Source organism: Pan troglodytes, chromosome 7 (genome assembly GCF_028858775.2).
Source record: "Pan troglodytes isolate AG18354 chromosome 7, NHGRI_mPanTro3-v2.0_pri, whole genome shotgun sequence".
In the NCBI taxonomy this organism is placed as follows: domain Eukaryota; kingdom Metazoa; phylum Chordata; class Mammalia; order Primates; family Hominidae; genus Pan; species Pan troglodytes.
Genome location: NC_072405.2, coordinates 8596147 through 8611433, shown reverse-complemented (window position 1 = coordinate 8611433; position 15287 = coordinate 8596147). Strand labels below are relative to the sequence as shown.

Sequence of the window (15287 nt, the reverse complement as noted above, 5' to 3'; positions counted from 1 at the left end):
TATCTGTGTGTGTTGGGAACATTACAGTTCTTCTAGCTAGTTTGAAATACATGATACATTATTAACCATGTTTTCTTACTGTACTATTGTATACTAGAACTTATTTTTTCCACCTAACTGTATGTTTGTACCCATTAGTATGAATCAACTTCTCTTCCTCCTCTCTCCTGTTGCGGTAACCACCAATCTACTCTCCACCTTCATGAGCTCTGCTTTTTTTTTGGATGGGGTCTCCCTCTTGTTGCCCAGGCTGGAGTGCAGTGGCTTGATCTTGGTTCACTGCAACCTCTGCCTCCCAGGTTCAAGCGATTCTCCTGTCTCAGCCTCCTGAGTAGCTGGGATTGGGATTACAGGCGTGCGCCACCATGCCTGGCTAACTTTTGTATTTTTAGTTGAGACAGGGTTTCACCATGTTGGCCAGGCTGGTCTCAAACTCCTGACCTCAGGTGATCTGCCTGCCTTATCCTCCCAAAGTGCTGGGATTACAGGCATGAGCCACTGCGCCCGGCCGAGCTCTACATCTGAGTGAGATTACGCAGTGTTTATCTTTCTGTGCCTGGCTTATCTCACTTAACATAATAACCTCCAATTCCATCCATGTTGCTCCAAATGACAAGACTTAATTCCTTTTTTATGGCTGAATAATATTCCACTGTGAATATTATTCACACGCATTACTTTCTTACCACATTTTCTTTATCCATTTTTCTACTGATGGGAACCTAGGTCTCTTCCATATCTTGGCTAACATGAATAATGCTACAATAAACATGTGGGTGCAGAAATCCCTTTGACATATGAATTTCCTTTTGTTTGGGTCTATGCCCAGCAGGACGATGGCTGGATCACATGGCGGTTCTATTTCTAGTTTTTGAGAAATCTCCATACTGCTTTCCACAGTGGCTACTTCATATTCCAACCAGCAGTGTGCAAGCTTTCCCCTTACTCCACATCTGTGACAGCATTTGCTGGTTTTTTGTCTTTGTGATAATAGCCATTCTAGCTGGGATGAGGTGACATCTCATCGTGGTTTTGATTTGCATTTTCCTGATGGTTAGTGGTGGTGAATCTTTTGTCACATACCTGTTGGCCCGTTGTATGTCTTCTTTTGAGAAATGCCTATTCAGGTCTTTTGCCCATTTTTGAATTTTTTTTCTGTTATTTGAGCTCCTTGTATATTCTGGTTCTTAGTCCCTTGTCAGATGGGCAGTTTGCAGACATTTTCTCCCATTCTGTGAGTTGTCTTTTCACTCTGCTGTTTCCTTTTCCTGTGCTGACAAGCATCCATGTCTTTTTATCGTCTGATTTCCCCATGACCATTTAGTTGGGTTGTATGGCAACATCTTCATAGGTGCTTAGCAGAGGCCTGGTCAGTGGGTTGATTCTCTTAGTCTGATCCACATAATGGACACAGTCTATGACCTGCATCTCCCAGAAGGTCTGGAAGCAGTGGACGTTCCGTTAAGCTGTGTGATACATTGACCCCTAAGGCTGGTAGCTGCCAATATGTGCACAGGCATCTGCTGTGCTCAGAACATCATCAGTATTTCTGATTCCTCAATCTTCTCTGTTGGTCTGATACCACCTGGGCCAACCATGGACACAGGCACAGTTTCTCTGTGGCCACGTCATCCTCGTGCCCTGCACGGAGCATGTGTTCTGCTCATTCTCAGAGTCTCTCTGGGCTCTTTGTCAGCTGCTGACGCCTGTGCGAGTGCCACCTGCCGGGGTGCTTCTCCCCATCCAGACCATTTTGTCTCAGCATGGAAGATGGCCCAGGAGATACAACGTCACACATCTGACCCCGGCTCTTGTGTTAATATGACTTGTGGTCATTCTGGCTGTAAAAGGAGACCTTAGTGAGCAAATCCCTATGTTCCTCCCAGCATTAGTGTTTGCCTTGAATGTGCATCTGACCCGGTGAACGTGTAGGTTATTCATTACTTCGGGAGGAGTCGTTTGGGGCAAGGAAGTTTCCGATACCGTTTGAAAGATCCTGTGTGTACATGTGCTCCCTTGGTGAGTTCTTGATGAGAGTTGCATCTCAATGGAATTATTCAGTAAAGTCTTAGCTTGGGAAGGATTTCTTTTGTTTTAGAAAATATGCAAATTTTTGATTTTTCCTTTATGTATTTACCCATTTGGTTTGACATAATTAATACAAAAATCTTAAAACATTAGTAATGATTTAATGTCTTGAAAGTACTTTTATTAACAATAGGCAGCCTGCATTAATGTGACTTTATGCAGACCAGCATTTCTTTGGGTTCACGATAGTTTTTATTAACCATAGAAGAATGACTGAATCTAGATTCATTCAATCAGTTCGGGGAACTGTGTTATGAAATTATATTTTGGGCAAAAATTACTTCATATAATGGAAATTTCAATATTCAGAGATCAGAGTTTTAGTCTCATAAGCCATTTAATTTAATCTTTATTTTAAAAAGTACCATAACCAATAACCCTGTATCTGCTCCTAAAATTAGGACTGGAAATTAAGGTTATCATCTTACCTTTTAAACATTTAGGGAAGTATCTGAACTTGATGAATATTGTGCTAGTTTTATGGACAAAACACACAGATGAGGGGCATAACAAGTGTTTTGACATCTGTCCACAAAAAGATGAAGGTATCTGGGCAATTTAAGAAATTAAGAAAATCACAAAAAGTATCAAGTTCATCCATTCTCTGTTCCTTGTGTTCAAAGTTTATAGCAATGCAGTTACATTTTCTGATTAAAAATTAGCCGGGTGTAGGGGCATTCAGCTGTAATCCCAGTTACTCAGGAGGCTGAAGCAGGAGAATTGCTTGAACTTGGGAGGCAGAGGTTGCAGTGAGCTGAGATCGCGCCACTGCGCTCCAGCCTGGGTGTCAGAGTGAGACTTCGTCTTAAAAAAAAAAAAATATATATATATATGTATATATATACACATATACACACACACACACACACACACATATATATATATATATAGTGGAGCAAAGACAAGCAAAATCAGGATCATTTCAGTGGATGTCTATAGAATGGGAAGTGTTGAAGCTACTCCCAGCCTCCATAACTGAGGATGGCGAGGTGATTCTCTGGGAGTCTAGATGTTCTGCTTTTATAAAGGTGTGAGCAGGAGTGTGGCATCCTGTTTGCTAAGACAGCCCATCCTCCTGCTTCCCTCTCTTCCTCCCCATTCCTGTTGTCTGGCACTCTGTGCCAGGCGATGTGTGAGGCACTGTCTGTGGATGATAAATGTCAAATGTGACCACTTCATTGAAGGAGCCTAAAATCTCAAATGACAGCAGAGGGGCGGAGTTTTAGGCAAGTTCCATCATCCCCTAGGGCATGGGGAATGGCCCGGCCACAGAAGGCTCTGTGAGGTCAGGTAGCGCAGACCCTCCCCACAGGCAGGAAGAAGGGCAGTGCTGACATGAAGATCTTCCTCCAGAGGAAGGAGACAAAGGGGCCTCTGTTCCCCAGTTCTCTGCCTCTGTGTGGACTCTTGAATCTCCTTTTCAATCACCGCCATCCACCACCTTGACCAAATCCAACCGCGTGTCAAGGCCTAGCACAGTGCCGCCTTCTCCAGGAAGCCTTCTGAGAATCTTCCCAGGTGGAAGCATTGCTGAGACCTCTGAGTTTTTAAGTACTTTATCTGTACTTCTCTTATGACACTAAACAGTTTCCACTTCCTGTGAATAGTTTTCCCCTCGTCTTCTCCCACTGTTAGGTAATCAGTTAGGTCCTTTACCATGTCTTACTCATTGTTGCATCATTTTTGTCTATCGGAGAGTGGCTTGCTTCATCGTAAGTAATCAATAAATATCTATGGAATGCAGACATCACTGAGAGAGTCCAGAGGAGGATCCTGATGGCTCAAAAAAGGTAAAAAACAAGACAAAACAAAAATCCCACAACAAAACCAAACATATGTTTAGGGGAATATAATTTGGAGTCAGCAAAAATTAACTTTCCACCCTACCTTACTGAAGAAAAATAGTTTTTCAGATGCCTAATAATAAGGTAAGTGACATCGAAATATTAGATATCCTGGCTGGGCGTGGTGGTTCATACCTGTAATCCTAGCACTTTGCAAGGGCAAGGTGGGCAGATCACTTGAGGCCAGGAGTTCAAGATCATCCTGGCCAACATGGTGAAACTCCATCTCTACTAAAAATACAAAATTAGCCAGGTGCTGTGGTGCATGTCTGTAGTCCCAGCTACTTGGGAGGCTGAGGCAGGAGAATCACTTGAACTCGGGAGGCTGAGGTTGCAGTGAGCTGAGATCGTGCCATTGCACTCCAGCCTGGGAGAAAGAGCAAGACTCCCTCTCAAAAAAAAAAAAAATACTATATATCCTAAGATTTTGGAATCTTACTGTTGATTTGGGTCCCTATATATCATCAAATTCAATTTCGTATGTAGTATTTTTATGGCATAATTTATAGAATATTCTGGAATGCCTCCAGTGACAGAAAACTAGGACTTACCATGACAGGGCCTCAGCACTAAAGCCCTTTGTAAGGACTTTCATTCTTGGTTTGAGAAATAATTTGCCTCCTTACAGCTCCTGCCACTTATTTTCCAATGGCTAACGTGGGAGAACCTTGGCCTCTGTCTTCGCAGCTGAGGGACTCTGTGGACCACACGTGGGTCACAGTCGTGGAGGACCAGAATGAGGTGAAGGGTCAGGGATGGGACACACCCTTGTCTGAAACAGCAGGTGAAAGGATGGGATGCACATCCAGCATGGAAGCAGGCAGTGGAGGGGGTGCTTCCCATAAGGGAACTTCTTGACTTGATGCCTTTGGACTGTAGGGTGGAAAGGCAGAGCCTTCAATGTCAGAGGGCTATGACTGCCAGTCCCAGATCACTGCTGGAAAGGCAGAGCCTTCAACGTCAGAGGGCCGTGACTCCCAGTCCCGGGTCACTGCTACTATTCTGTGATTTGGGGCAAGATCTTAATCTCTCAGAGCCCCAGTTTATCTGTAGAATGCTTACAATACTACTCACCTAGTCCATTGGGATGAGCATTAATGAGGTCTGTAGTGCATTCAGCACAGGGCCTGACATATCATATGTGTTCAGGGAGAACTGGTCTAGATATTCTTTCTTTCTTTATTTTTTGAGACAGGGTCTTCTTCTGGAGTGATGGTGGGATCTCGGCTCACTGCAGCCTCCACCTCTGGGGCTCAGGCAATCCTCCCACCTTAGCCTCCTGAGTAGCTGAGACTACAGGCATGTGCCACCACACCAGGCTACTTTTTAAAATGTTAATTATTATTATTATTTTTTTTGGTAGAGACAAGTTTTCACTGTGTTGTCCAGGCTGGTCTAAAACTCCTAGGCACAAGCAATTCTCCTGCCTCAGCCTCACAAAGTGCTGGGATTATAGGTGTGAGCCACTGTGCCCAGCTGAGGATTCTATTTTTTTTTAAAAGATATCTTTTCAAAAATGATAATCCTTGAAAAAATGAAATTGAAAGTATGCACTAAACATGGAAAATGATGACAGGAGAAGTAGTCTCTGTGTTATCAACACAGTAATGGCTAATGTCTCAATCTCTTACACCTTCCAAAGAAGACTGCAACTTTCTGAATGTGTCCCGAATGGGATAAACTCAAATGATAATAGGATACAATTTTATAGGCATTTTATGGGCTAAGCCCTGACAAACATGACCTCTTGTAAATTTTTTCCTCTCTCCTCCTCCTCAAAGGTGTTCTTTTGAGGAACCACATGGTGTAGAAAACACAGCTTGATTGAGTGACATGCAGGTCTCATCACCTGCTCTCATCCTGGAAGGAAGGCACCCCAGCCCTACGCTGCCCCTGTCAGCATGCACAAAACCAGAGCTGGCAATTTAATTTGGCGTCAACTTAGGCAATGCAGTTTTTCTGTGTTTTATCTTTGTGCTAAAGAGTATAAATCCCTTTTATAATTAAGACAATTTGGCCAAGTTGAGGCATATACTAACAAGGGTGGAAGATGCTGCAGAAAATGAGTGATTTTTAGATATCAAAATCGTGAAGTTACTCTGTTAAATGTACCCTAACCATGAGAAATGCAAACGCCGTGTGAACGATCGGAACACGGCTATGCTGACTTGCACCAGCCCCATGCAGCCGTGCTGCGGGGACTGTGGGTCACGTGCAAGGCAACATCTCCCCAACATTCAGCGTCCAATGTCACCTCCTGTAAAGAATAGGTGGGATTTGATGATTAAGAGACAAATGTGGAAGAAAAGGATTAGTCAATTAAAGGCAATGTCTTTCTTTCTTCATAGGTTCAGACCTTAAGTTTTAACAATAAAAAATCAGCACGCCAGTGATTTTCTCAGACTGCCGAGGCTCCAGGGCCGTTATTCTCTGTAAGTCATAGTCAATGTAGTTTCATTGTTGCACTTCTATTTCTAGGATTAGTGAATGCCCTATTAAAACAGCCATCTAGAAATGGCATGTCAGGGACAAATTCCCAAGGATCTCAGCTATCCTTTTGAAGTTCAGCATTTATAATGATCTTGTCAATGTACAAATAAATTCACAGAAAAAGAAAAATACTTAGACCGTAATTTGTCAAGACATTCAGAAATAGCTTTGTGAAATTGTACTGTGTTAAACATAAGCATTAGTTGTAGGTATTGTGCAATTATGTAATTGGTCTATAAACAAAGACAGGTGGCATTAGCTTAGAAGTCAAATACAGCAATTTATAATGGGTGCTGCTTCTGAACTCTTTTTTTTTTTTTTTTGAGACAGAGTCTCATTCTGTTGCCCAGGCTGGAGTGCAATGGCATGATATTGACTCACTGCAACCTCTGCCTCCCAGGTTCAAGTGATTTTCCTGCCTCAGCCTCCCAAATAGCTAGGATTACAGGTACCTGCCACCACGCCCGGCTAATTTGTATTTTTAGCAGATAGGGGGCTTTACCATGTTGGCCAGGCTGATCTGTAACTCCTGACCTCGGGTGATCCACCCGCCTCAGCCTCCTAAAGTGCTGGAATTACAGGCGTGAGCCACTGTGCCTGGCCTGAACGGTCTTGACGGTAGGTTTCTCTAGGCAGACGGGAGAAAGGCAGAGAATAAGGGGCTGTCCCCTTCCATGTGGAGAAGCAGAGGCATAGGTGAGTACCAAAGGGACTGGGACAGATCTGCCCTGGTGACACTGGTAGAAGAATGACACGGCCCTCCCATTCCACCGAGGAGTGAGACCTTTGGTGGAGATTCTGGTAGAGGAATGACACGGCCTTCCCATTCCACCCAGGAGTGAGACCTTTGGTGGAGACTCTGGTAGAGGAATGACACGGCCTTCCCATTCCACCCAGGAGTGAGACCTTTGGTGGTGACACTAGTAGAGGAATGACACGGCCTTCCCATTCCACCCAGGAGTGAGACCTTTGGTGGAGACTCTGGTAGAGGAATGACACGGCCTTCCCATTCCACCCAGGAGTGAGACCTTTGGTGGAGACTCTGGTAGAGGAATGACACGGCCTTCCCATTCCACCCAGGAGTGAGACCTTTGGTGGTGACACTGGTAGAGGAATGACACGGCCCTCCCATTCCACCCAGGAGTGAGACCTTTGGTGGAGATTCTGGTAGAGGAATGACACGGCCCTCCCATTCCACCCAGGAGTGAGACCTTTGGTGGAGATTCTGGTAGAGGAATGACACGGCCTTCCCATTCCACCCAGGAGTGAGACCTTTGGTGGTGACACTGGTAGAGGAATGACACGGCCTTCCCATTCCACCCAGGAGTGAGACCTTTGGTGGAGACTCTGGTAGAGGAATGACACGGCCTTCCCATTCCACCCAGGAGTGAGACCTTTGGTGGAGACTCTGGTAGAGGAATGACACGGCCTTCCCATTCCACCCAGGAGTGAGACCTTTGGTGGAGATTCTGGTAGAGGAATGACACGGCCCTCCCATTCCACCCAGGAGTGAGACCTTTGGTGGAGACTCTGGTAGAGGAATGACACGGCCTTCCCATTCCACCCAGGAGTGAGACCTTTGGTGGAGACTCTGGTAGAGGAGTGACACAGCCTTCCCATTCCACCCAGGAGTGAGACCTTTGGTGGTGACACTGGTAGAGGAATGACACGGCCCTCCCATTCCACCCAGGAGTGAGACCTTTGGTGGAGATTCTGGTAGAGGAATGACACGGCCCTCCCATTCCACCCAGGAGTGAGACCTTTGGTGGAGACTCTGGTAGAGGAATGACACGGCCCTCCCATTCCACCCAGGAGTGAGACCTTTGGTGGAGATTCTGGTAGAGGAATGACACGGCCCTCCCATTCCACCCAGGAGTGAGACCTTTGGTGGTGACTCCGGTAGAGGAATGACACGGCCTTCCCATTCCACCCAGGAGTGAGACCTTTGGTGGAGACTCTGGTAGAGGAATGACACGGCCCTCCCATTCCACCCAGGAGTGAGACCTTTGGTGGTGACACTGGTAGAGGAATGACACGGCCCTCCCATTCCACCCAGGAGTGAGACCTTTGGTGGTGACACTGGTAGAGGAATGACACGGCCCTCCCATTCCACCCAGGAGTGAGACCTTTGGTGGTGACACTGGTAGAGGAATGACACGGCCCTCCCATTCCACCCAGGAGTGAGACCTTTGGTGGTGACACTGGTAGAGGAATGACACGGCCCTCCCATTCCACCCAGGAGTGAGACCTTTGGTGGTGACACTGGTAGAGGAATGACACGGCCCTCCCATTCCACCCAGGAGTGAGACCTTTGGTGGAGACTCTGGTAGAGGAATGACACGGCCTTCCCATTCCACCCAGGAGTGAGACCTTTGGTGGAGACTCTGGTAGAGGAATGACACGGCCTTCCCATTCCACCCAGGAGTGAGACCTTTGGTGGTGACACTGGTAGAGGAATGACACGGCCCTCCCATTCCACCCAGGAGTGAGACCTTTGGTGGTGACACTGGTAGAGGAATGACACGGCCCTCCCATTCCACCCAGGAGTGAGACCTTTGGTGGAGATTCTGGTAGAGGAATGACACGGCCCTCCCATTCCACCCAGGAGTGAGACCTTTGGTGGAGACTCTGGTAGAGGAATGACACGGCCTTCCCATTCCACCCAGGAGTGAGACCTTTGGTGGAGACTCTGGTAGAGGAATGACACGGCCCTCCCATTCCACCCAGGAGTGAGACCTTTGGTGGAGACTCTGGTAGAGGAATGACACGGCCCTCCCATTCCACCCAGGAGTGAGACCTTTGGTGGAGATTCTGGTAGAGGAATGACACGGCCCTCCCATTCCACCCAGGAGTGAGACCTTTGGTGGTGACTCCGGTAGAGGAATGACACGGCCTTCCCATTCCACCCAGGAGTGAGACCTTTGGTGGTGACTCCGGTAGAGGAATGACACGGCCCTCCCATTCCACCCAGGAGTGAGACCTTTGGTGGAGACTCGGGTAGAGGAATGACACGGCCCTCCCATTCCACCCAGGAGTGAGACCTTTGGTGGAGACTCGGGTAGAGGAATGACACGGCCCTCCCATTCCACCCAGGAGTGAGACCTTTGGTGGTGACACTGGTAGAGGAATGACACGGCCCTCCCATTCCACCCAGGAGTGAGACCTTTGGTGGTGACTCCGGTAGAGGAATGACACGGCCTTCCCATTCCACCCAGGAGTGAGACCTTTGGTGGTGACACTGGTAGAGGAATGACACGGCCCTCCCATTCCACCCAGGAGTGAGACCTTTGGTGGAGACTCTGGTAGAGGAATGACATGGCCTTCCCATTCCACCCAGGAGTGAGACCTTTGAGCACATCATCACACAGTTAACTAACTTAATCTTTTACTTACCGTCGACTTCTCTTTAGCATAATGCCAAGGCATTTTCTTGTAAAGCATGAGCTGGTAACAATACTAGAAAATAACATAAATGCTGCAAATTAAGTTTTTGCCAAAATTCAAGAGAACTGCTAAGTGGAATATGAGATCAACTATGCTCCCAAGAAAACTGTTAGCACAGTTGATTTTCTATTCCACTTACCTGACAAAACACACAGAATTTTCCTTCAATATCGTAGTGACTGCTTCTCTTTTCATGTAATTTATATCTTTTCTTAGAATTGAGGGGGATATACTAGAAAGCACATTTATTTTCATTCACTCGAATACCAAAGGGAGGAACTTTTCTCCACTAATGCTGTGATGTGCATATTTGCATTACGGAGATGATATTTAAGAGGCCCTAGGGGAGCCTGAGCTCTTACTTTCCTCCGAGAGGTCATTCTCCTCCGCCTCTCTCTCCATCTCTTTGCACCAGCCTTCCATCCTCTTTGTCTCTGCGTGCAGCAGCTTCAAAAACCACGAGCCATCCCTGCGGCACGGAGACATCCTCCCAGTCTCTACCGTGTCGATGGCGGGCTCCAGCCAGGGGTCTGGAGGGGGCAGAGTGGAGGTGTCCACTGGGGTCCGATAGTCTTCTCTATAGCTGAAGAGCCCCTGGGTCCGTACAGTTCTCACCGCGCTGTACTGGGTGGGGGTGCTGGGCTCGGAGTGCCGCTGGAAGGATGAGCCGAACTGAAGGCCTTTGTCCTCCATGGTGATGTGGCCTGGGAACCCCTCCAGCTCCAGGTCAGCTTGGACGGCGGCCGTGACGCTGTTAGAACGTTTAAAACGTCCGTGTCTGCAAAAGGAGGGAAGGAAGACAGATGGTAGCCCTTCTGAGAGGACTTCATGCAACAAAGTCCTACATGTCGCCTGTCAGGAGCACACCTGAGCTCAACAGCCTGGCGGCTCAAGGGCAGGTAGTGTTTTGTTTGTGAAATATGCTGGTGTTTTGTCTATGGAAGAACATTTGGTTTTGCAAATCATTAAACTTTAACATCTGCCTAACTCTCAGGCCTAAATAACACCCACTTGGGATTTAAGTTTATTGAATGATACAATGAGAGTTAACGTGTTTCTTGAAACCACCATTAGCAAATGGCTACCTCCCTTTCAGAAATATGCTACGAGCTTATGCAGCCAAAGCCATGGGTTGCTTCTTTTATGTAAACAATAGTAACATCATAGTGAGTTTTAGTGGCTTCCAAATTGTGTTTCAGGGCCTGAGCCACTTCTGTCTGGATAATTTAATATGTCCCCATTAACCCCTGTATGCAAAATAATGACTCCAAATTCTGACTTTGGCAGGTGTTGGAAAATCATTTTCACTGTCTATATTTTAATGTCATCTTTTCCACATAGCTGATCACCAAAATAGTTGATAGGAAGGGGCTTACAGTTGGAGACCAGTATGCTGGGTGAGAACGCTGTGAGCGTGTGTGTGCATGTGGGTATGCTCTGTATCGTGTGCCTGTGTGGTGTGTGTGTGTCTCTCTGTGTCTACATAGTCCCAGCTACTGCAGCCATCCCTGTGGCTCTGCAGGCTGAACCCATAGAAGCACACAGCTGTGCATGCAGCTGGTTAGTGACGTTGCCACGTGTTCCCTTTGCTGGGGGCACAGGGAGGGACACTGAGCCACAGAGCAGGATGGAAGGCAGCCTGCCTGGCTCCCAGGTGCAGAAGATGGCCAGGTTCTAGGAGGTCTCTTGGAAACTGGGGAAGCCATTAGCTGGGGTCGGAATTTCTTTGCAATCAAAATCTCCATAGGGTGGGTGCTAAAACGCTCCCTGATGAGGGAGGCCACCCAACACTGTCCCTGTCAGACATTGGCTGAGCCCTCACCATGTAATATTCTCATCAAAATTTGTTTTTATGAAATAGACAATACATGCTATTTTAAATAAATACATGCTATTTTAAATATAAACTAAAATGATCGTCCTGCCTTGTTACAAAAATAACACTAATGGACATCACTTTGTATTTTTTGTTTCTAGGTAATATTTTTGAAGTGAAACAATTTCACGGTGTATGAAGGCCTTGAACGTGCTTTGCTGTCTTTCTATCGTTTTACGTGTAACATGACAAGGCGTGAGGCCTGCATTGGCGTCACCCTCAGCCCGTCCTTCTTTCCTTTGGATCAAGGACTCTGACTTTCAGGCCGTCAGCTGCTCTGCTTTCAGAGGTGATAAATTACTTTGGAAAGAATTACTCCCTTGCCTCTTGCAAAAACAAGACATAGGTGGGTGTTAATTCATACTTGAGGGTTATCAATGGAAAAGTATAAACGTATGGCCCTGTTTCCACAAGGACAGGCATGATTGAGGGCCGGCAGGATCTAGGAGCTTCCATCAGGCCTTTGACAAAGAGCGCTCGCTCGGGGGTCACTGCGTGTCAGGAGGGGCTGAGTTACCGCTTCTCATCTTCCACTTGCACCCCGACAGAGTGGTATTCCCGCAGACCGCGGCTCTCCGTGTCAGAATCTGTGGCCGTTTCCACCTAATTCAACAGAGAACGTCTTATTTTAGAACTGAAACATGGGGCCTGGGCAAGGGACTATTTTGTTGTTGTTGTGGATTTGCTGTAATTAATTACGCATTTGTTTAATTAATGCAGCGGTGCACTTGACCCAGTAAAACCGCAGAGAGGGAAATGCATTCACACTGGAGTAATTACATCGCTCCTGCGTCTCATCACATTTTACATAACTACCTGAACTCAAGGCTGCACTTTGGTCTTTTAAATGTATGCAAATAAAACTGCTTAGTTCAGCTCAGGCAAAAAATAGGTGTTGTTGAACTGCATTATAACGGGACTTAAAAGCTCTTATCACGCCCTATGGTGAACCAAGTACAGCATGAACCAAACATAGCTAATGACAACAAATAAGCGATTTAATAGACTTATACTGATGGCTGCATCCACATACAGAAAGACACAGAAAGGAATTTCAGCACTGATGAGAAACAGAGGCAAACTCTCCACCTTCATCTCCATAGAGCTGTCTCACATCTGCTAAGAGGATGGCCAGCAGGGTGACGTCAGATCAGAACAGAAATCATGTATTCCACAGAGAATTCTGATTGTGGCTGTATTTGCCAAAAAGTCCCCACAAACCCAACAAGCGTTGCAATGATCATCAGCTATGTGAAGTTATCCCGCAAGGGAATTCTAGTACAGTACGTTTTCTAAAAAAAAAAAAACAAAACCAAACCAAGTAGGAAAACTGTGAAACCAAAGGTTAGTTAAGCCATTGATATGATTCCAGGCACTCAGTCATTCCTCTTTCCAGAAAAGTATTACCTATTGTATCAAAAGGACTTTTGAGCCCTCTCTGAAGTGTCATAGCTAAGTTATAAAATCTCTCTCTTCTTAAAAATATTACTGATCACTACAAGGAAAAGGTGCAAAGCATGAAATACTTCTGACCCTGTCCCCTGTGAGGCAAGAGAGAGGAGCTGCACGTTAACCTTTGAGTTGCAGTTTGTGACTATCCTAAGGTTAAGCCTGTGTCAACGAGGACTGGCTCAGATTTGTGGCTAAGAGAAGTACTGATGGTAACAGCGAAGACTTATTTGGTGCGTACCCTGCCCCAGGCACTATGCTGAGGTTCCAGCGTTATCACGTGTAATCCACACAATAACCCCAAGGATGTTTCCAGCCCCAGGAGAGAGCTGGGGGGATCAGAGGAGGGGGGTGACTTGCTCAGGAGCGCCCCCTGGTTGGGGCCAGGGCTAGGGCTCTTGCCCGGATCTCTCTGACCCCAGAGCCGTGTGCGGCACAGAAGACAGAGCGCGAGAAAACCCTGGAGCTCTCGGCCGCCGTGGATCCAGGGGAACGGACAGAGACGTCCACTTTCGCCGGGTGGAATTCTGAAGACAGGCGCAGAAGCGGTCCCTAGATCGGGATGCGTGTTTGCAGAAGCTGACCCTAGACTGGGATGCGTGTTCTGATAGCTGTGTGAGACGGGCTACAGGAGGAAGAACATTCTTGAGTGAAGATCCTGGCCTTCCTGTCAGAATTTACCATTCCCGTTTCTAGTTTTAAGTGGGTCACGACTTTATTAAACCTTACCTTGCTCGACATAAACATGATTAGTGTTATTTTACACAAAGGATTGTAATACAATTAATACATTTAAAATTCCATGTCTGTACATATGGAGCTGCCTCGTGTTTTAAGTGCAAAGGATTCCATTTTATGAGTATAGCCTAGTGCATTTAATGAGCCTTCAGTGCAGGGGAAATTTGGTTATTTCTAGTTTTCTGCCATTATAAATGATGCTGCTATATAAACACATGTCTGTACTTGTGTGAAAACTTCTCTGAATATATTCACCAGATGGGAGGTCTGGGTCAGAGGTATTTGCACTTTATAATTTTGGTAGATATTGCCAAATCTGATATGAGTGAAATAAATGAATACTTTTAAAGATATTTTGTAAAAGGAACACTCGTTTTTATCATAAAAATGTGGAGAATATTTGTCTCTCTCACTTATTCTATTTCTAGGAATCCAGCCGAAACAAAGGATCTTAAATTCTGACCAGTGTGTGAGGTGTTCATTGCAGCATTATTTATAAAGTAGCACCTGGGGAGAATGAGGGTGATACAGTGGGATAGGAATGTGCAGTAAGTCATGATTTACTTGTGACATGGAATACTACACAGCAGTGAAAACAATGGAGCTGGGCATGGTGGCTCATGCCTGTAATCCCAGCACTTTGGGAGGCTGTGGCAGGAGGATCACTTGAGCCTAGGCGTTAGAGACCAGCCTAGGCAACATGGCAAGACCCCATCTCTACAAAAAAAGAAATGAGCTGAGTGGTAGCGCCTGTGGGACAAGCTACTCGGGAGGCTGAGGCAGGAGGATCACTTGAGCCCAGGACACTGAGGCTGCAGTTAGCTGTGATTGCACCACTGTACTGCGTCCTGGGCAATAAAGTGAGAGAGACCCTGTCTCTAAAAAATAAAGATGGTTCTAAAGATAACCTCAAGAATGCTTATAATACAGACTTTAAAGAACACAGGTTGACAGGTGCCATGGACAACAATGACCAGGGGCATGCACAAGCGTAGAGACACTCGCACTCACAGGCATGTATGTGTACCATGAAAAAGAAAAATATAACAAAAGTAAAAGGAAGTTTTCCTTCCTTCCTCTGTGTCCAAATTTCCTCTAATATATTTTTGTTATTTTTATAGTGAATTTGAAAAATACAGTTTTTGGAGCTGGTCAGATTCTGCTACTTGCTGGCCATGCAACTCTTAGGAAACTCATTTAAATTTTGTTGAATCTTTGCTTCCTTGTTTCAAAGAGGGGACACCCAATGCCTCAGTTAACTGATGTAAAACTCTCAGCCTGAGGCCTGACTCAAGTAGTTTCCTCCACAGCAAATGCAAATTCCCTGTTCTCTCATTCCAGCTTTAAGGACGGTCAGG

General features: G+C 46.1%; 1 protein-coding gene and 1 long non-coding RNA gene across 28 annotated transcripts in view; one reads left to right on the top strand and one right to left on the bottom strand.

Annotated features, from left to right (window-relative positions):
- The window catches only part of LOC134810642 (uncharacterized), a 62473-nt gene extending 48193 nt beyond the window's left edge, over window positions 1–14280 (top strand). The window contains exon 3 of the long non-coding RNA XR_010159150.1: window positions 11844–14280. This is a non-coding gene — a long non-coding RNA (uncharacterized LOC134810642). The remainder of the gene's footprint in view (window positions 1–11843) is intronic.
- DLGAP2 (DLG associated protein 2) overlaps window positions 1–15287 on the bottom strand; it is a 1020080-nt gene that overhangs the window by 22239 nt on the left and 982554 nt on the right. For 17 of the 27 annotated variants that reach the window (XM_024345426.3, XM_024345427.3, XM_063816097.1 and 14 more), the window contains 2 exons: window positions 12260–12345; window positions 10229–10644 (listed from right to left, as the gene is read on the bottom strand). In XM_024345426.3, coding sequence (XP_024201194.1) covers window positions 10229–10644; window positions 12260–12345 — 502 coding nt within the window. Of the gene's footprint in view, window positions 1–9724; window positions 9879–10096; window positions 10645–12259; window positions 12346–15287 lie in introns of those variants that run through there. The other 10 variants (XM_063816103.1, XM_063816104.1, XM_063816094.1 and 7 more) reach the window with 3 other exon arrangements.